The 21,398-nt window shown below is 45.2% G+C and overlaps 1 protein-coding gene across 7 annotated transcripts in view; it reads left to right on the plus strand.

Moving 5' to 3' along the window:
• PH4alphaEFB (prolyl 4-hydroxylase subunit alpha-1) overlaps positions 1–21,398 on the plus strand; it is a 118,178-nt gene that overhangs the window by 53,468 nt on the left and 43,312 nt on the right. For 4 of the 7 annotated variants that reach the window (XM_055062107.2, XM_055062106.2, XM_050192051.3 and 1 more), the window contains exons 10-11: positions 16,087–16,152; positions 17,915–17,983. In XM_055062107.2, the coding sequence (XP_054918082.2) occupies positions 16,087–16,152; positions 17,915–17,983 (135 nt within the window). Of the gene's footprint in view, positions 1–16,086; positions 16,153–16,220; positions 16,493–17,914; positions 17,984–19,478; positions 19,790–21,398 lie in introns of those variants that run through there. The other 3 variants (XR_008608770.2, XM_072287453.1, XM_050192052.3) reach the window with 3 other exon arrangements.

The raw sequence follows: 21,398 nt of genomic DNA on the forward strand, positions 1-21,398 counted from the left end.
CAATATCCGGCCCATGATATTGCACCATTCCACTGAACTCCGCCTCCGATGTTGTACCTTCGACCCCGTATTGTAGCAAGCACGTAGCAATCTGGGAATCTGAGATCGAAGCCATTCTCACAGTAGCATGCAACATTGGCGTTTGTGAGGTGCAGGTAAAGGGGTCTTTTGTTGACCCGTCAACAGTTGATGTCAATGCTGCATTGACTTCTGGATAGGCGCTGATAAAAGGGTTGGGTTGGCTCTTGGGAAACACCTAATTAATGCCCTTGGTCGTGTTGAACTGTAACAGCTGATGGGCTGCACGCAAAACATGATGGGCTGCATGCAAAACTATTGCAGTTCTGGTGCTTCAGGTGCTCTTCTGGCACTGGTACTACATAAATCGCAAAAAATTGTATGTAAGGAATTCTCTCTTTTTACCTTCGCCAGGAAATGTACCAACTTCCAAAAGTAGATAACAACACTGTGTGTCACGTGACTCTCTGTAATCACCTATGCTAGCTTCACACTTATGCTCTCTTGTGCAGTTTCACGCTGGTGAGACAATACAGCTGACCACCCATGGTGTTATATCCACTTTTGTTATCTACGTGAGCATACTAATGTCACTGTTGTGACAAACGAAATATGCAATACACACAGAATGTGCCTACACAGAATGTGACTACACAGAAAACATGGGTGCAGTTGACCGTGTGAATCATTACTGTGCGAGCTACTCATTTTGTCGAAAGACAATGAAATGGGGGCGAAAGCTTTTTTTTCTGGCTTCTAGAGGTTTCCATTGTCAATAGTTTTATTTTGAGGTGCACACAGCTGCAGAATCATGGCAAGAAAGAACAGCAACACCTGCAGTACCGCTGCAACCTCATCCAACAGTTGGTGGGTGACATGAGGGCTAGAGCCAAAAGTGGGGCCCGTCTGCACGGAAGGAGTGCGAGGAAAGGCTAGATTGGAGGAGCCATTTCATCTACAAACTGCCAGGCCGAAGCAGCAAGAACTGTGCTGTTTGTAGCAATCTAAAAACAAAAGGAGGCAGGAGGGAAACTGTGTTTACCTGCAAAACCTGCGGTAACAACCCTGGCCTGCACCCACGAGAATGCTTCGAGTGGTATCACACGCTGCTCAAATATTGGTAAAGGAGTTGCCTGCAGAATGCAAGAGAAAAAAATAAATATCCTGCCAGTTTTTCTTCCACAGTTTGAGTTTTTCTTCGCGGTGCCAGAAACTGGCAAAATAGTTTTGAACCAGGACAGCCGGAAAGTGGGTAAAAGTTTCGGACCGCAAAGGGTTAATGAGTAGTAATTCATGACATACCGAATCGTATGCTTTCTCAAAATCTATGAAAATGCAGTCGATGAAGGAAGAACTATCTAAAGCTGTAAATGAGTCGTTAATGAAAGACAAAAGTTGTGTCTCGCAAGAGTAATTCTTTCTAAACCCGTGTTGTTGTGTAGTGAAGAAAGAGTTTGTTTCCAAAAATGTTACCAGGTGACAATAAATTATATGCTCTGAGTTTGCAAGGTATACTAGTCAGCGAAATGGGTCTATAGTTATCAGGGTTATGTTTACTACCGGTCTTGTACAAGGGAACCACCTTCCCAGTCTTCCAATCGTCCGGGAGCACACCATGTTCTAGGGACTGCGAAAAAATCATAGAAAGTATGATGGATGCAAGTTTCAGTATATTTGAGAAACTTCGGGTTTATACTGTCTACAACAGGGGAAGAAAGCTTTATGTTACAAATTAGGTGGCTTACCCCAGCAAAATTTATAATGAGAGGGTCCACTGGAAAAAAATTCTATGTAGTAACTTCAGAAAATGAAATTGGTTCAGTATTAACAAATGACATAGAGAATACAGTGTTAAGTACAGAGCAACAATCATTCCTGGAGACAACAACATCACTGACAGTGGTTAATTCGACTGTCTGTTTAGTATCACTGTTTACCACTTGCCAAAATTTTCGTGGATTTGATAATAACAATGACGGAAGCGTTGTTTGAAAAAAATTAATCTTAGCAAGTGAAAGAGCATGCGTGTACTCGCTTTCTGTAGCACGATATTGTCACGTGGTGGTGACGTTGAAGAACACAGTAGCAATACTGTGAAATACAAAACTAACTTTTATTGGGCGAACCTGTGCCCACAAAAGAGGCTACACTTATAGCACAACGATAGTGGCGAACGCGGTCGGCGATCGTCGAAAATCTGATCAGCGGGTCAAGCGTGTCGGCTTTTATACAGCAGTCGTCGAATGTTCCAGACTAATCATTAGGACCCGCGTGCCTTCCACAAAGTTCTACACCATTCGCGTCAGGCGATGAAATCAGATAACATAAGGTTCGGCGATAACAGACAGCGGATAGAAGCATCAATAACTTTCCAGAAACTTCGGATACATGCAGGCGCGTCCCGCACTGTGCGATAACATTTGTTAGGCGGTAAAATGTGGTCACCTGACAAAGATAAGTACACGTGTCATTACCCCCCTCTTAAAAAGCATCGACCCGATGCTGCAAACAAACGAAAGTAATAAAGAAAAGCACTCGTAGCAAAGAAAACAACAAAATAAGGAAGTTCGTCAGCGTCCGTAAAAGGGTTTAAGGTGCACCACGTGGACCACTTCAGATCGTGCGCGGTGCTGCTGTGAATGCGAAATGCCGTCTGGCACGACCTCATAGTCCAGCGCGCCAATACGTCGGATAACCTTGTAGGGTCCGAAATAGCGCCGCAATAGTTTCTCACTCAGTCCTTGTCGGTGTATCAGGGTCCATACCCAAACACGGTCGCCGGGCTGGTACTCGATGAAGCGTCGTCGCAGGTTGTAGTGTCTGCTGTCAATACGCTGCTGGTTCTTGATCCGCAGGTGGGCGAGCTGTCGAGCTTCTTCGGCGCGCTGGAGATAGGTAGCGACGTCAAGATTTTCCTCGTCAATGACGTGCGGCAGCATGGCGTCGAGCGTCGTCGTCGGGTTCTTGCCGTAAACAAGCTTAAATGGCGTGATCTGGGTTGTTTCTTGCACCGCTGTGTTGTAAGCGAATGTTACGTACGGCAGGACCACATCCCACATCTTGTGCTCGACGTCGACGTACATTGCTAGCATGTCGGCGAGGGTCTTGTTCAGGCGCTCCGTGAGACCATTTGTCTGCGGATGGTAGGCAGTTGACCTCCTGTGACTTGTCTGGCTGTATTGCAGAATGGCTTGCGTGAGCTCTGCTGTAAAAGCCGTTCCTCTGTCAGTGATGAGGACTTCTGGAGCACCATGTCGCATCAGGATGTTCTCGACGAAAAATTTCGCCACTTCGGCTGCGCTGCCTTTCGGTAGAGCTTTAGTTTCAGCGAAGCGGGTGAGATAGTCCGTCGCCACGACGATCCATTTATTTCCGGAAGTTTATGTCGGAAACGGTCCCAACAAGTCCATCCCGATTTGCTGAAAAGGTCGGTAAGGAGGCTTGATCGGCTGTAGTAATCTTCTTTTTTTTTTTTTCCGATAAAGACTTGCCCTTAAGGCATAATTCTTGGAGCATATATGTGTATTATATGTATGCTGTGAGGCCTGTGTTGTGTGTGAATTGAAGCAGTGTTTTGTGGAATCTGTTGTCATGTATCCAGCGGTCATAGCTGGTTGTCACACTGTAGCGGAGGCCGGCTTGCAGTAGGAGACGCGAGCGTTCCGATTGTAAACCCGTACATGTCCATATTAGGTGGTATGCATCTGCTTCCACCACAGGAACGGAGCAGTATGGACACTAGCACCCAGTGGTAAATACGACCAGTTCCACCTTGAGACAACAGCCGGTGTAAGGGCCACCCCGGCCCGAAGCCTCCTAAGCACAACTTCCTCCGTCCTAGTAAGGTGAAGGGGGAGGGAGCAGACACACGGTGGAATAAGAGCGCATGTGTCCTGCCGGAGAAAATTTTTACGGGCTCGGAGCGAGTTACGGGGTTGGGGTGGGAAGGGAATAGGTGGAGGATCAGGATTAGGAGGGCAGTGTGCCTGCTGGTCAGCAGCAATGTTGTGAGGGTTCGCTGAATGGCCTTGAATCCAGTGTACCTTGACGCAAGTAGCTGTTTTACTATCCATAGTGTGTATTGTCTCGGAGATTTCCATCGCCTTATCAACCTTCTTGAGTTCCTGAATAGCCACTAAAGAATCAGTGAAGATATCTAGTTGCTTGATGGTAGGTAGCTTAGATGTCACATCTTGCACAGCGTCGTGGATGGCTTGAAGTTCCATTACTAGAGCGCTGGCTTCTGTAGATAAATAGTGCTGGTGGCCGCTGATGAAATTATGCGTAGTACTCAGGAATGATGTCCTTCCGCCGTCTGGGAGAATGGCAGCATCCGTATAGACTTTGCAGATATTAGCGCATGATGCATCGACGATATTGTGTTCGTCAGTAATACCTGTTGTATCGCTACGTCGTAACTTCATTGGCTTATTAGTTGTGATGCTGGTGAATTCCCAGGGAGGCATTGGATAGGGCTGATTGTCAATCCGAGAGCCGCGTTGAAAATGAGCATGCAACGCAGCGACAGCTGGAACAAGTTGCTTTTTTATTTCACGTGCTTTTTCACGTTGCAAAATTAGCTCTGCAATTGTGTTGAGCTGGGCATGTTCCTGTAAGGTTGGTATCGGAGTGATGCGGGGTAGTGCTGTGATTGTGCGCATAGCATCGCGATTAATTGTCCCCAACTGTGCCAGCTGTGCCAAAGTCAGCCGTTGAAATTGTGCCTGATATAAAATTCGTGGCTGCAAGACTGCACGCACCAACCGTCTAGCTACGTCAGTACGAGCTCCAGCTGCTTTTGCTGCAATGCGACGAATAAGGTAAAGGGTTTTTGTCGAACTCTGTCTGGTTTTACGGAGCCAGTGTGCACCACTGCTGGAGGGGTGAATATCGAGACCCAGTATGCGGACCTCAGAAGCCTCAGGGATTGTCACTGCGCTGAGTCTAAATGTAAAGGGGTGCTGCGTGATTCTTGTGCGTCCTTTCTTGTTGGCCACCACAACATAGCTTGATTTTTGGGTGGAAATGTCCAACCCTGCTTTCTGAGCGTAGTTGTTCAGAACATCAAGGGCTTCTTGAAGCTGTTGAGTTTGTCTAGATATATCTTCATGCACGGACCACAAAGTGACGTCATCCGCATAGATTAAGACCCTCACGTCTGGAATCTGATGTAGTTGCCAGGCTAGAGGTATTAGAGCAACGTTGAAGAGAAGAGGAGCCAAAACCGAACCTTGTGGGACTCCTCTGTTCGATGTGAAGTATCTTTCTTGCCTTCCATCTACTCTAATCGCAAATGTGCGATTCTGAAGGAATGAGTTGATGAATCTTATCACCCGCGGTGGAAGTCCCAGGTCGATGAGGTTGGCTATAATGATTTCATGGTCTATATTGTCGTAAGCTTTCGTTATGTCTGTTGCTACTACCGTGCACACAGCGTGACTGTGTGGTGAAACATGTAAAACATCGTCTGATAAGATAGAAAGTCCGTCTTCAGTTCCCAAGTAAGAATGGAATCCAATTTGAGCCGGATGATATTTATCGTGGCGTTCAAGCCACCAGGAAACACGCCAGCATCTTTTCAGCGAGCTTGCCGACAGTTGAGGTTAGTGAAATTGGGCGTAAAGACTGCAGGCTATTTGGAGACTTTCCTGGTTTCGGAATCGCGACAACAATTGAACGCTTCCAATCAGGTGGAACGTTTCCAGTCTCCCATACTTTGTTAATAGCCTGAAGAAGTGCGTCGAGAGCTGCTCCTTCCATGTTCTTGAAAACCTCATAAGGAATACCATCGGGACCAGGTGTTGTTCGTTGCTTCGAAGTTTCAATCGCCGCTATTAGTTCAGCCATGCTGAAAGGGCTGGATATTTCGGATTTGGAAGTTGTGTCAGACTCATCAATTTCGGGGCAGTTTATAGGTGACGCGGGATCATATTTCGGGAAAAACGCTCTAGCAGCGTGTTCTGCAAATTGATGTGGCGAACTCCGCATCGCTAACCTAACGCTCGCTGCAGGGTCAGGTTGCTTATGACCGCGTTCCATTGATCGGAACGTACGCCATAGCACTCTGTTTCCAATGCCCGATCCAAGATTCTCGCACCACTCATACCATCGTCGTCGAGAAAGTTGCTTTTCGTGCCGATGCGCCTTCGCCGCTATATGGTTAGCACGTGCACGGCTACCTGGTGCATCGGGATTCCTCGACGCATACACTTCTGCCTGACATTGCGTTGCCCAAAGTTGCAAAAGGGCGAGGTCCGGTTGAGGTTGTTCCTCGTCAACTGTGGTTACAGTGGTGTTCCTCCGTAGCAGTTCTTGCATAGCGGGAAGAATTTCTGAGAATTCTGAGGGTACTTTATCAATCGATGATTCCCGAAACTTATCCCAATGCGTGACTGTTACTCGTTGTCGAATTTTCTTTATGCATGTTCTGTGCAAACCAATCATTATTGGCATATGATCACTGCCCCATGTATCTGGTTCCACCCGCCACTGCGGCATTCCAGGACCCAACCACCACGTGAGGTCTGGAGCGTTTGTTCTAGATACTGCGGGTACAGCACAGGTAGCCACAGCGTGATGGTTCAACAGTGTAAAAGTGGCATCGCTCATGATGTTTTTAACTTGGTATCCTCTTCGGGAGTTGTACTTGTACCCCCATTCTGTATGTGGGGCATTGAAGTCTCCACCCACGAGAATAGGAATTCCCGGGTACGTAGACCAGAGATGGGCTATCCACCCCAAGTTCAAACGTGTGCGCTGTGGTCTGGCGTAGAATGACACTAGAATGACAGGAGTCTTCACTGGTCATGTCAGAACCCTGACAACTTCTTGATTACCACTACACCATGGCTCCAGATCAATCACTGTGTGAGAAATATGCGATGATATATAAACTGCAGCTTTTCCCGGAGCTGAAGCGATCGTAGTAGTACGTCTATCTCTAATAGATGGGTTATGATACCCATTAAAATTGGACAGGGAGCATAGCTTATTATGCTCTTGAATAAGTAGTGCCCATACATGTAGCTTATTGTATTGAAGCTTGGTTTTAATTTCTCCTAACTTGGAGCTTAGGCCCCGACAATTCCTCTGTAGAATTCCATCCTGTGACAGCTGCTGCACAGAATTAGCCATGATGCAGGCAATTCTGAATCGGCAACGTTTGTTGAGCAAGTTGATCTAAAACTGCTGTCCAAACAGCTTGGTTGACCTGTTGGGCTGGACGGGATCCAGGCGTAATGGTGGCATTCGCAGTGGTTGATGCGTCACGTGTTGGTCCTGTTTTCTGACGACGCAGAATTACCAATTCTTTATGTTTGCATAGTCGCTCAATCTCTCTGGCCAGTGCGTCTATCCGAGCGTCAATGTCATCATGGTCATCATCCGACTGATACAGAGGTTCCGGTAATTTTTGTTTCTTTGTCTGCGACTGCTTGCCTCGTTTAAGAACAGAAGAATACAGTTGTGTTTCTGGGGATTTTGCGTCTTCTGCCAAGAGCATCTCTGGCTCTTCTGCAAGAACCTCATAACGATTGTGTGTTGTTACTATTGTCGTTTTTGGTATAGCCTTTCGTATCCGTACTGTGGCCTTCTGTTTAGTCAGACAATTTATGCTTGTCATATCGTGCTCATCAGATTTACATAAGCCACATTGATATCGTGGTTGGCCTTCTGGTGTGAGCTTTTCTGGATCAATAGTACGCTGTGGGCAAAACGCCTGCATGTGTCCGCGTTGAAAGCAGCGGTAGCAGAATATTGCCCGAGGGAGGTAGGGTTTAGGTCGCAATATGCAACCATAGTAATAAAACCGTTCTGGAATACATTGAGGGCCCTGTACCGTCACTAAGCATGTATGGCTTTTGCCCATGAATCTAGCTATGAGTACTCTGTGTGTCGTGGACGTCAATTCACGACATATTATCTCAGGGGTGTCTTCCAGGTCAATGCCATAGACAACACACCTCTGTATATTAGGGCCCGATGCAAAGTAGCACTGCACAGGTAGGTGTTGATCTTCTGACAGCGGGATAGATGTTAAAGTGCACATTTTCTGCACATCACTGAGAGATGCCAAGTGCACAGTGATCGAGTTGGTAGATTTATATGCTGCGAACCCTTTGTATCCAGTGGTTTCAAGATATTGGTCCCGCTGGCTTTGTCGGTGGTGTCTTGCGTCGCTGACAGTCTCGGCATGTCTTGACGTAACGGGCGACATCGGCGGTTAGGTGCGGCCAGTAATACCTTTCTTGTATCCTCGATAGCGTCCGGGAGAAACCGAGGTGCCCAGGGGTCGGATCGTCATGTAGGGCGTGCAGTATTTCTGAACGCAGCGCCGACGGAACAACAAGAAGGTAGTTGGTGCGGACTGGTGAGAAGTTCTTCTTCACGAGTAGGTTGTTTTGAAGCATGAACGAAGACAATCCATGCTTAAATGCCCTAGGGACAACGTCGGTGTGCCCTTCCAAATACTCGACTAGGGCTTTTAGCTCTGGGTCTCCTCGTTGCTGTTTGGCGAAGTCTTCCGCGCTTATTATTCCAAGGAAGGCGTCGTCATCCTCATTATCTTACGGTGGCGGGTCAATGGGGACACGTGATAGGCAATCGGCATCTGAGTGTTTTCGTCCGGACTTGTATGTTACAGTGATGTCGTATTCTTGTAGCTTGAGGCTCCACCGTGCCAGCCGTCCTGAAGGGTCCTTTAAGTTAGCTAGCCAACACAATGCGTGATGGTCGCTGACCACTTTGAATGGCCTGCCATATAGGTAAGGGCGAAATTTCGGTGTAGCCCAAACGATGGCGAGGCATTCCTTTTCGGTTGTAGAATAATTGCCTTCCGCTTTTGACAATGACCGGCTAGCGTAAGCTATCACGTGTTCATGTCCATCTTTTCTCTGGACTAGGACGGCACCGAGGTCTAGGCTACTGGCGTCAGTGTGGATTTAGGTGTCGGTGTCCTCGTCGAAGTGGTCAAGTATCGGCGATGACTGCATGCATCTTCTGAGTTCTTGAAATGCGTCAGCCTGCTGCGTTTCCCACTAGAACTCATCACATTTGGTTAGATGGTGATCGTCTAAATTTCCAGCGAAGACAACGACGTCATCCAAGTAAGCAAGACAGGTCTGCCACTTCAATCCTGCTAAAACCGTGTCCATCCCGCGCTGGAACGTTGCAGGCACCGAGCGTAGTCCAAATGGCATAACCTTGAAGTCGTAGAGGCCGTCTGGGGTGATGAAGGCGGTCTTTTGGCGATCTCTTTCGTCGACTTCTATTTGCCAATAGCCAGACTTGAGGTCCATTGACAAGAAGTATTTAGCGTTGCAGAGCCGATCCAATGCGTCGTCTATCCGTGGGAGGGGGTATACGTCCTTCTTCATGATCTTGTTCAGACAACGATAATCGACGCAGAAACGTAGGGTTCCGTCCTTTTTCTTTGCCAGGACAACAGGGGATGCCCACGGGCTTTTCGACGGCTGGATGATGTCGTTGCGCAGCATTTCGTCGACTTGTTCTCTTATAGTTTCACGTTCTCGCGGCGAAATTCGGTAAGGGCTCTGGCAGAGTGGTCGAGCACACTCCTCGGTGATTATGCGATGCTTGGCGAATGGTGTTTGTCGAATCCTCGATGACGTCGAAAAGCAGCCTTTGTGTCGTCGGAGCAGACTTCTGAGCTGCTGTTGCTTAATCACGGGGAGACTGGGATTAATGTCGTAGTCTGGTTCGGGAACCATGGTCGTCAGGGTAGATGCGGCAGAATCCGAGAGGACAAACGCATTACTGGTTTCCAGAATTTCCTCACTGTACGCGATCGTCGTGCCCTTGTTGATGTGCTTGAACTCCTGGCTGAAGTTTGTCAGCAACACTTTAGTTTTCCCTCCATGCAGTCGAGCGATCCCTCTTGCGACGCAAATTTCTTGGTCTAGCAGTAGACGTTGGTCGCCTTCGATGACTCTTTCTACGTTAGCGGGTGTTTCGGTGCCGACCGAAATAACAATGGTGGAGCGAGGCGGGATGCTCACTTGATCTTCGAGCACACTCAAGGCGTGGTGACTACGAGGGCTCTCCGGTGGTATCGCTTTATCTTACGACAGCGTTATTGACTTCGACTTCAGGTCGATGATTGCGCCGTGTTGGTTCAGGAAGTCCATACCGAGAATAACGTCTCGTGAACACTGTTGGAGGATAATGAAGGTGGCAGGGTAAGTCCGGTCATGAATGGTTATTCTTGCCGTGCAGATTCCAGTCGGCGTGATCAGGTGTCCACCAGCGGTCCGAATTTGAGGGCCTTCCCATGCGGTCTTAACTTTCTTCAACTGGGCGGCGATGTGTCCACTCATTACGGAGTAATCAGCCCCTGTGTCCACTAAGGCGGTAACTGCGTGGCCGTCGAGAAGCACGTCGAGGTCGGTGGTTCTTTGTCTTGCTTTACAGTTAGGTCTTGGCGTCGGATCACGGCTGCGTCGCGTTGGCCTGTGGCTGATACGTGGCGTCGTCAGGTCGTCTTTCGTCGGTGTAGTCTTGGCTTCCTGACTTCTTCGGGACAGCGGCGTGTCGTTAACATGTCGTCTAGACAGGATTTTCGGCGTATTCGGCGGTAGCGGAGGAACTTCGTTAGTTCGACGAACAGCAACCGTACCTCCATCAGTCGCTGCTTTTAGTTTTACGGATATGGGCTCGCAGAGCGGCCCCGTGCTGGGCCAGTGTATGGACGGCGCTGCGGCGACAGGTAGCAGCCTGGTGACGGCGACCGGGACGGCCGCCGTCACCTCCACTGAGTAGCAGCGAGGTAGTTGGCGATGTCACGAGGGCGTCCACCTTCCCGAGAGCGCGGTGCGTTGACGGCGAACCTTCGCAATCCCAGGTCGCGGTATGGGCATCAGCGGTACACATGGCCGGCTTCCCCGCAGTGGTAGCAGAGGGGGCGATGGTCAGGAGCGCGCCAAACGTCTGTCTTCCTCGGGTAGCTGCGCTGGGCGACGGGTGGGCATGCTGGCGGCGGCGGCGGTGGTCGACGGAATTGCGGCGTTACAGGGCCCTGGCGCGGTCGTGGAGGGGGACCTTGACGGCGGGCGACGGCGGCATAGGTCATCGCTTCTGGCTTTGGCTGCAATGATTGTGGTTGTACCTCGGGAACTCCGAGCGATCACTGGACTTCTTTGACAATTTCGGCGATTGAGGCCACTTGAGGTTGCGATGAAGGGAATATTCTTTGAAGCTCCTCTCGTACGACTGCCCGGATGGTCTTGCGCAGGTCATCGGTGGCCATTGATTGAACTCTGGCGTAGCTTGTTGGCTTGGTGCGTCGGTTGAATTGCCGGTTCCGCAAGTCTAGTGTCTTCTCGATGCTCGTCGCCTCACGAAGAAACTCGTCGACGGTCTTCGGTGGGCTTCTTACCATTCCGGCGAAAAGTTCCTCCTTTACACCACGCATCAGTAGGCGGACTTTCTTCTCCTCGGACATTTCCGGGTCGGCGTGGCGGAACAGACGGCTCATTTCCTCACTGAAGATCGCGATCGTCTCATTCAGCAGCTGCGCTCTGGTCTCCAATAGAGCTGGGACTTGCTCTTTTCGCACGACGCTTGTAAATGTTTGCAGGAAGCCGCTTTGGAACAGGTCCCACGTCGTCATGGTGGCTTCTCGATTCTCGAACCACGTCCTGGCGGCGTCCTCCAATGCGAAATTGACATGTCGCAGTTTGTCGTCGCTTGCCCAGCTGTTAAACGTAGCGACCCTCTCATACGTTTCCAGCCAGCTTTCCGGGTCCTCAAATCTGGAACTGCGGAACTTCGGTGGTTCCCTGGGCTGCTGCATCACGATGGGGGACACTGGGGCTGCCATTGGGGTTGCCTTGGCCACAATCTTCTTAGCTTTCCCAGGTAGAAGTCCATGCTCCGGGGGCAGCTGTTGAAGACGGCGGCTTGCTCGATGGTCCAGGACTACGTTGGTGTTCTCTTTGCGGTCCGGGCTTGGATCACGGCTTGTTGGGGGCGTCCAGTACATGAACAAAAAAGCACCTCCACCAGATGTCACGTGGTGGTGACGTTGAAGAACACAGTAGCAATACTGTGAAAGACAAAGCTAACTTTTATTGGGCGAACCTGTGCCCACAAAAAGAGGCTACACCTATAGCACAACGATAGTGGCGAACACGGTCAGCGATCGTCGAAAATTTGATGAGCGAGTCAAGCGCGTCGGCTTTTATACAGCAGTCGTCGAATGTTCCAGACTAATCGTTGGGACCCGCGTGCCTTCCACAAAGTTCTACACCATTCGCGTCAGGCGATGAAATCAGATAACATAAGGTTCGGCGACAACAGACAGTGGATAGAAGCATCGATAACTTTCCAGAAACTTCGGATACATGCAGGCGCGTCCCGCGCTGTGGGATAACATTTGTTAGGCGGCGAAACGTGGTCTCCCGATAAAGATAAGTACACGTGTCAATATACTGCCCAACATGCAGGGGTAGGTGATAGCCTGGCTTTTCTGTAGAGGCGCTGCTTCTTAGATGCGCGATTGTTTCCTATAATTCTGTGAAGTGGTATGTAGCAGTTAGTAAGTTTGAATACTTTTGATTTGTAAAGAAGCCAGTTCTCATGTAGAGACGTATTAGAAAAACATGATACAATCTGGTTCAAAAAAAAATTTAAGCTCAGCATTTATCAAGCTGAAGTTCCCTCTTGCGTAATCTGATAGTGTTCGCAGCTTTGTGTCCACGGGGTGAAGTATTAAATAAATCGAACTGTATGGAAGCATGATCACTTAAACCTGGCAAAAGTGACACTGATTGTACCATTGACGGGTGAGAAGTTAGTACTCAATCTAGGATGGTTGCACTCAAAGATGTTATACGGGTAGGTAGCTTAACTAATTGAGTAAGATTAAAATTGGCACAGGTGTTAATAAACGCTTCACATTCTAAGGAACCGCCGTTCGCCTCTGGGTTAGGGTCATTCCATGATATAGTAGGGAAATTAAAGTCTCCTATAAGAAAAGTGGACGCTGCATGGTACCTGACTTATAATTTGTGCAAAATGTCATAAAGTTCCTCAGTCTGCTGAGCAGGTGTCAACCAGTGACGAGAGGGTGTCGCGTTTATTGATTATGCTACGTATATTGCATGAGAAAACAGAAGTATTCCGAGAAGCATTCTTTAGCTATTTCTGCGAAGGACCAGCCTGGGCTTTGGGCGTTTCAGGAACAGAATGATTGGTTAACATAGTGTTTCTTGCTCAAGTTTGCAAATTCTGTCTGTAACAGGGCAATAGGCGTAAGTTGTTTTGTTCACAATCAGCTTACTGTGGCGCAACGTATATGGCTGTGCAGTTGCCTTTGCAAATTCTTGCAGCATTTCTCTCATTGTGCGGGTGGCTTTTGAAAAATCTTCACCAACAGAGACGCCTGTGCCACGAAGTTTTGATTTCATGGACAAAATGTTGTCTTTAGCTTTACAAGAGGAAAACCAAGTGATTATGGGCCTGCACTTGTTTGGGATGAACGACCCAAGTTGGTGGGCACAAGTGATTCCCTCGTCTGACAACTGCAGGTTGAACGTCTCAGAAAGTAGCTTGTGAATGTTTACTTCCATGCTTGCCAATGTCTCTGTAGAAGAGTCTTTAATGCCGTATAATATAAGGTTGTCCCTTCGGGCACGGTCTTCCTGATCATCTAACCGTGCTTGTAGAAGTGCACTTTCATTCCTAACTGCTGTAGTCACCAACTGCTCTAAATTTCAATCAGGAATATTTTCAAGGCAGTTCACTTTACCTTCAAAATCAGTTAATTGTGATGTAAGATGGGATACCTTGGAATCGAGTATTCTTTGATTTTCCTTTACTTCATCAATTGATTTGATGAGATTATCATGACAAGTGTCTAAATGCTTAGACCGATTTGAGATAGCGGCTAGTATGTCATTGTAATGTTTGCAACATTCTCCTTCGCAAGCACCCGGGTTATGTTCAACGTCCCCACTGAGCAAGAATACCTTACAAACATGAACACACTCAATCACAATAGAGGCTAACACACTTCGGCATGGGAATAGCAGCAATGCAATGTTGTTAGAACGTTTGGAAAAAAGGGACTTAGATGGACTAACCTGTACAAAAAAGCAGAACTTGTTTGTGGAAACCATTGCGGCTGCTTTCCCATGCCCACTGAAAGGAGCTTGGGCGTGCTGGATGCTTATGTAGTGTCCCAGCGATGATGATTCTGTTGCTGAGGATGCCAGGTAGCAGTAGAGGCTTGTCGTTCCACTGTTGATTACGTAGTCTTGAGCAAAGCAGTCACGATCGATGACAGGACACACGCCCATGGGTAAGTCGAAGTCAATATCGCTGACTGACGGCTGCGCGGTTGGTAGCGCAGTAGCCATGAAGCACGTGCCCATGATGGACGCCAACTGTACAAAAAAGCAGAATTTGTTTATGGAAACCATTGTGGCTGCTTTCCCAAGCCCAATTTGCCACCTTGGAGAAACAAATCGGCAAATTCCAGTTTTTCACCATCTCGAGAAACTGTCTGAGGTGTGCGGAGGTTTCAGATAGGCTTCAGACAGGCACATTTTATATATCAAACTATTTTCTGACCCTTTGAGTTTAACGTATCCACGACTGGCTGTACAACTCGCTTTATTTTTCTCTTTGATGTCCCTTTAAAGTCTCTCTTCCTCCCACACTTAAAAAAATGAAGTCAAAGCTGGCTTTTTCACATTAGGAGGTGTTAAGAGAAGAAGCCCATTAACATTACAACAGTGAAAGTCATTATAAATAAGAAATTAATGAAAATGAATGAATGAATGAATGAATGAATGAATGAATGAATGAATGAATGAATGAATGAATGAATGTACAGTAGGCGTAATGGAACCTACACTCTCATGCAGAAGGGCAGCGGATTGGGCGAGTTGGTGTTCCATGGTAACAATAAAATTCAAACAGCGCTAGACGACAAGACCAGAAAGAGGAGGAGACAAACACGGTGCTGAACTTACAACTTACAACAGTTGTAAGTTCAGCGCCATGTTTGTCTCCTCCTCTTTCTGGTCCTGTCGTCTAGCGCTGTTTGAATTTGATTGTTACTACACTCTCATCTCTGAGGCTTACACTCAACCTGGTGTGTCATAAGGATATTGGACACCTACATGTGCTGAAAGGGATTATTATTTTACCATGCAGCATGCTCTGAACGCTGATGATTGTAGCATACACTGTGGCCCAGCTGTCTGCAAATAGAGCTAAATTATTTAAAAAAGGGGGGCTACAAGATACGAAGATGGGACCAATGATGTTCTGTTGGTAGTCGCCTTGCACAAACAATTTTTCTGTTATCATTGATTACCTAATTAGTCGAAATTGATTACCTAGTTAATAAATACCTAAATAATTGTGCAAACGAATGTCAAGTTATGCATCACACTTGAAAACATCACATTCAACATTTTGCAGCTTGCTACATTTATCCTTGTCTTTTTTTTTTTTTTCGCATTTCAAAATTGTACAAGGGTTCTGAGCTGGGTTAGTTGGTTTACGTTTATTATGGTAAAAGAGCACAGATGATGGGACGGGTGAAACAGACAGGACATTGCGCCTTGTTAGATTTGGAGCCTGCAGCTGTTTTGTTTTGCTGATAAATTTCATACCTAAAGCATTTGTTTCTTTTTTAATGCTGAATGTAAGTACAGTTCCATAAAACAAGATTGCTGACTTCAGAAAAAGTTACAGGCTGTGTACAGAGGAGAGGAAGTGATGCCTGTGCATGCACTCATTGCGAGAAGCACAATCCAAGGTTTGGACAAGCCTGTCACCCTTAGGTTAGTGACTGCTCAGGGTGGATGAGACAGGCTTGTTCAAGATGGTCGATGGGTTAATTTATCACAGTTTGTGGGCATTACTGTATATAATGTTTTGTATAGTTGAATACAGTGTTCATGGTTACCTAAAATGCAAGCAAGCAAAATGCAGAAAGATTGCCAGTGCCAGCTTTCGTGATGAAGATTTATTGGTGCTATGAAAATCATGCTATACATTGGAGCTGTTTGTGGATGTATGTTTTACTTTATTACGCAGCGAGAAGAAAAGAATGCTTTTCAAAGCCTTGGGACGGGCAACAGGATTGCGACGTGGCTCAACTATGTAAGCACTATGTGGAGTTCCCATTTGGCATGTGCCTTAATCAGAGATACCTTTGTTTCTATTTTCAGCTGACTGTAAATAAGTATACATTTTGATGCATAGTTATTTTCCTTTTCTTTTCACAAAAGTTATGGTTTGAACACTGCATCATTCATCTGTCTATGTTCCAGCATTGACTGCAATGCAAGTTGGCTTTTTCCATGTTTGGATTTTTGTTAAGAAACTTGCACAAAATCGAGAAGCGTTTATGTGAAGAAGTCACCTGTCTTCCTCTGCTTCCTAAATATTAAGTTGTTCATAATTGTTTTACAATAGGACCCTGTACCCTGCCTTGAGCAATGTGAGTAGTCACCAATTTGTTAGGTAGAATACGTGGGCATAAGCCCAAGACGTGAAAGTTTTACTGTGTTATGCTGCATGCAGAGTTCAAAGGTAGAATGCTAACTCTTCATCTCCTTTACGTGTGGCATGTGGTTATGGCATTTCAAGGTACTATGTGGTGTCACCCAGCACAGATCGGTTACCAAATCACTTTTATATCACATATGGTTAAGTTGGAGTAGGGAGTAGCAAAGCACCAACTCGTACAACAGGACACAATGTGAAAGCAATTATCGTATTGCAATGTAAACAGCTAATGCAGAAAAATAAAAAAAAGAAAGGGAAATCCATGGAGGTGATGCTACTATGACAGGCTACTGTCACGGAAACAGGTTGAAAGAGAAGGAAGAGGGGAAATATTTGTCCTTAATTGTCCCCATTTTTTAAAAGCATTTTTAGTAGCGTGCTTTGTCATGGCATTTCCTGTGGGGTGGCCAACAATTTCCAAGGCATTTATGTATTTGGTTCAACACACAAATGTTGCTGATGCCTAAAATATATGCAGAGTCTAACAAGTCCTCCTACTCAAAATGTCACATACACGGCAACATGTCATACATTTTGCTTGTGGCATATTTTGTAACTGTACTTGCTTTGTTCATTTGGGCAAAATAGAAGATTCACTGTTGGTTTTAGCCGGATGTTGCAAGATGCAGCTGAAGGATCAGGTTACAGATTATATCAATGGATTACATAGAGCATAATATGCTCCTGTTGTATTGCCTCTCTTCATTTTGTCACAGAACACTAAAATAATAGTTCTTTGTGGGTAAACAGATGGAGTGATGCAAGAAGTAAAAGTCACAAAACATAATTTTCATGCAAAATAATGAGTGTATCTAATGTCCTTAGTAAAGACATGACAGATAATTTTCAAAGCAAATAGTTTAACCTTGTATTGGTTTGCTTACATTCTTTGGCCATTTCTATTAGCAATGTCATAATAATGTTGTACACAATGTCATTGGAATTGAAAAAAATATATATTGTTTATGTATTGTAACTTCCAGCAAAAGCGATTGACCAGAGAAAACTTTTAGAATATTATTCCCTTTGACAATAGTTATTTCTTCCATATTCATCTCTTATTATGCTTGTTAACTTGGTACTTACGTCACGTAGTACAGGTTAAGCCTTTGTTTTTACTAATCTTGCTTTCTGTTTGTACAGATCTTTTGTGTTTATTTTGCATGTAATATGTGCTGTGCATTTCTGTCTTTTATTTTAAATCTAGCAGTACACACATTGCTACTAACCACTAACCTGTATGCTGTTGCAACTAATACTATACTAACTCCTTAAAAAACATGACGATTGTGAATGTTGCTGTATTCGTGATGCTATTCTTGCTTATGTTTATCTTTTTGTTCTTATTTCAAAGAAAAAAGGCAAGCAAAAACTACCACCGCACTTGTCAAATGGCAACCGGGTTTCCACGTGGCTTAACTATGTAAGCAGATATGAAGTCTCCCTTTCTGTCTCTTTGTCTATCTTGCTATAACTACAAGCTTTAGTGAATGTGGGAATGCTTAGACTGCTTGCATGTTTGCAGGATGTCTTTAGTTATGTAACGCATGCATCACTGACGGTGCATATACAAAGTGTCATGACTGAACACTTTAAAAATGACAGACTGTAGACAGCAACAGATTTCTTTCTCGCCAGCCATTCGACATGGCTTTCGCAGTAGTGCTAGGTGGCTTAGTCTCATGCAATGATATTAATTTTAGTTTAGTGTAAAATAAAAAAGCAAAACTTAAAGCAACAAAATTTTCTGCGATCTCATAGTTTCCATATCTGAATTGTAGAACGAAATTTTTAAAATATTTATTTCCTCACATATGTGTATACTTCAGTCAGGGATAATATAGGTCATTCAAATACTGTTGGCATGTACCACTTGGCTTGGACTAGGCCAACAGCTTTGCTGGGGGACAAGGTATTCCATTTGTGCAAGCAGGAACTTGGACACAAGTAGATGCAAATGCACACACATACACACGATGCTTTGACACAAGGCATACAGTCATACTGTTAAAATCAGATTGTGTTCTAGCGGCTAGTGTAGAGATCTTGTTCCATCGAAACTCAATTTTTTAACTGCTGCTGTTTTCATCATTCAAGACTTTTAATCAAGAGGGAGAACATTCTTTACATGTAGAAAGTTGCACAATGTTGTATCACATGCACAATATCATACATGCGACACCACATCATGCAATTTTGCCATTATGCATTACAGAAATGATGCACTATCTGGCATTTGCACGCATATTTTTTTATGTGATGCTGACCCCTAGTTTTGATTCAGTCAAATCACAATTAGTTGAGTTTTATTCCACTGCAGAATGTTTTAACCATTAAAAGAAAGGAATACTTCAGTGAGCTACACTAAGCTTTGGCACCTTACAAGTTACAAAAACTTAACCAGTACATGTACAGTAGTGTAGAGTAAAATTAAGCTATTCATGAACCACTCTGAAACAGCTGTTCAACGCAGAAACAGTGAAACAGGGATGTGCAGATAGGTAGGATAGGACAATAATAATAAGTCAACATCCAATTTTATGGGCTCCCTAAGAATCACAAAGATGTCCTAAAGATCAGGCAGTCCAAAAAAATGAATAATGCATGCCTTAAACTGCCCTCATGGGCTCAAATCGCCACAACCACATCCGAAATAACTCTAAACACATGTCAGTACAATTATTAGGCATCTAGTTGCCAGTGCTGTGAAATGAGACAGCAGGTGCGCACGTGTATAATTAAGGAACACATTTTATGACCTGTGGCAATGGCCTCTTTGCACTCTTTGTATGCTTCACCGCAATGGATTATGTATGCTTGACTGCGTAACACTGCTGTATTGCGGCGAAGCTTTCGGGAACCGTCATTGTGCAATGCTTTAGACCCTTGCCGTGCTTTCCACATTTGGACACCATCAGTGAGGAGGACGAAGGCGGAATCTGCGCCTTTGCCAACAGTGGAAAATCTTCTCGATGAAAAACAAGGTACCGAACAGCAGGAAGCTCAATAGCAGACGTCAAAGCAGCTAGGCCTTACAACAGCACAGCATGACTACTATGGCTGAGTGGATCGACACGCAAAAGCACTGGTTCGAGGCAGTGAAATAAACAAAATTGTGGCGTTGGTAATGCTGTCTCGGACCTGTGGTCATGGCAAGAAGTCTGGAAAATTGGATGGCGAAGGGTTTCAGTTCCCAAAATTTCAGACGTTTTTGTACATTGGCTCTATCAGGTACGGGGGAGGGGGCGGGGTTGCCGCGAAGGCATCCGAATTCAAGCATGTCCAAAAAATCAGCTTCCAAAAAAATCTGTCATTGTCTCTATTATAATGGGAATCAGCATTTTCCGCTTAAAAAAAGGAAAGCCGATCATCATAATTTTTTTTTGAGATTTGGTTTTAAACAAAAAAGGTCGGAACGAAGTTTACCAGAGGTTAAGATTGCGATCGGCGCGCAGCTGTGAGCCTACATGTGCTCCAATGCAAAGAGTTTGGTGAGGTCAAAGCAATCTATAATTTATTTCTTATTGGTGTCCATTTTGCCTGCCCCAGCGCTGGCCCGGGCCCTGGCAGTCACACTGCAACGGATGAACTGGGCAAATTCACTGGTGCTAATGCAGGGTTGTATCTACATAGTCTTTCTTGTACCCGCATAATGTTACAGATAAAGTCGTATTCTGTTTGTGTTCGAATATCAAACACACCCACTACATACATAGTTCCTACATAGTACCATCGCCATATGGCACGCTTTTGTTTGACTGCTACTTGAACTTTGTTATGTTGTGTATTGAATGCAAATACAGTGTTCAACCAAAAATAAATAAATAAATAAATGGCAAGCTCAACTCGAAACATTATCCACTGAGATAACCAAATGAGAGTCCATCCAGAAAAATATATTCAACGAAAAAGCCAAATTGTCCAATGGAAATAAAAGCCCAAAGAAGTATGCCAAATTTTTTGAAAGTAAAAACCAAAAGCACTGAACCCTAGTTTATAGCTATTTTGAAAACTAAAAGAAATGCTGTTTGGTTTCACACTGAAAGAGGCACAGATATCTACTACAGTTGTTTCATTGATGAATACCAAGGGCTGAGACTGCTGTAGACTATGTGAACTGCAATTGTTGCCGTCAGGCAACTTATGGAAAATGTCCTACTATGTTAGGCTATAATTTGTTGTGACGATGTATATGTCTGTATGAATTCACTGACAAGTAGCACATCGTATGCTCCGACTTGATTTTCACAAGCATGGTTTTGAGTGATTGTAGACAGCCATCATTGGCTCAGTGGTTATCTACTGGGCGCAGGATTTCTGCGTTGCCTGGCCACTTTTATTATATTGTATGTCAGCTTTCACGATCACTGTGTTGAATTGTTTGTGTTGCTTACATTATATTCTGCTGAAAACCCATGCTGTGTGGTCAAATTTGTTCTTTAAATAATCCTAATTTTCCTAGCTTTATATATCACATACATTGGCAAAGAAAGTCTCACGCAAGGGTGGTACTTTCAAACGATCACTTTTGGTGATACTTCTACTTCTGATAACTAGCATTAGATATGTTGGCGTTCATACAAATAAGTTGATATGCTTGGAACTGTGCCGAAAATGCTGTTGCTCACTAGACACCAATGTTTCTGCTATTCCGACACTAGTGACTGATGCTTCACATGCAAAATCTTGTGAAGGTTAAGGTATCCCTTAAAATGTTCAATTGAGCATTGAGCCTCAAGAATTAACTCAGCTAAAACTGTTCAACCAAAGATTTATGTCATAGTTTAATGATAAGCAAATTAGGCTCAATTTTGTATTGCTGCTGATAGTGGCATCTC

This window comes from Dermacentor andersoni, chromosome 1 (assembly GCF_023375885.2).
Source record: "Dermacentor andersoni chromosome 1, qqDerAnde1_hic_scaffold, whole genome shotgun sequence".
Taxonomy (NCBI): domain Eukaryota; kingdom Metazoa; phylum Arthropoda; class Arachnida; order Ixodida; family Ixodidae; genus Dermacentor; species Dermacentor andersoni.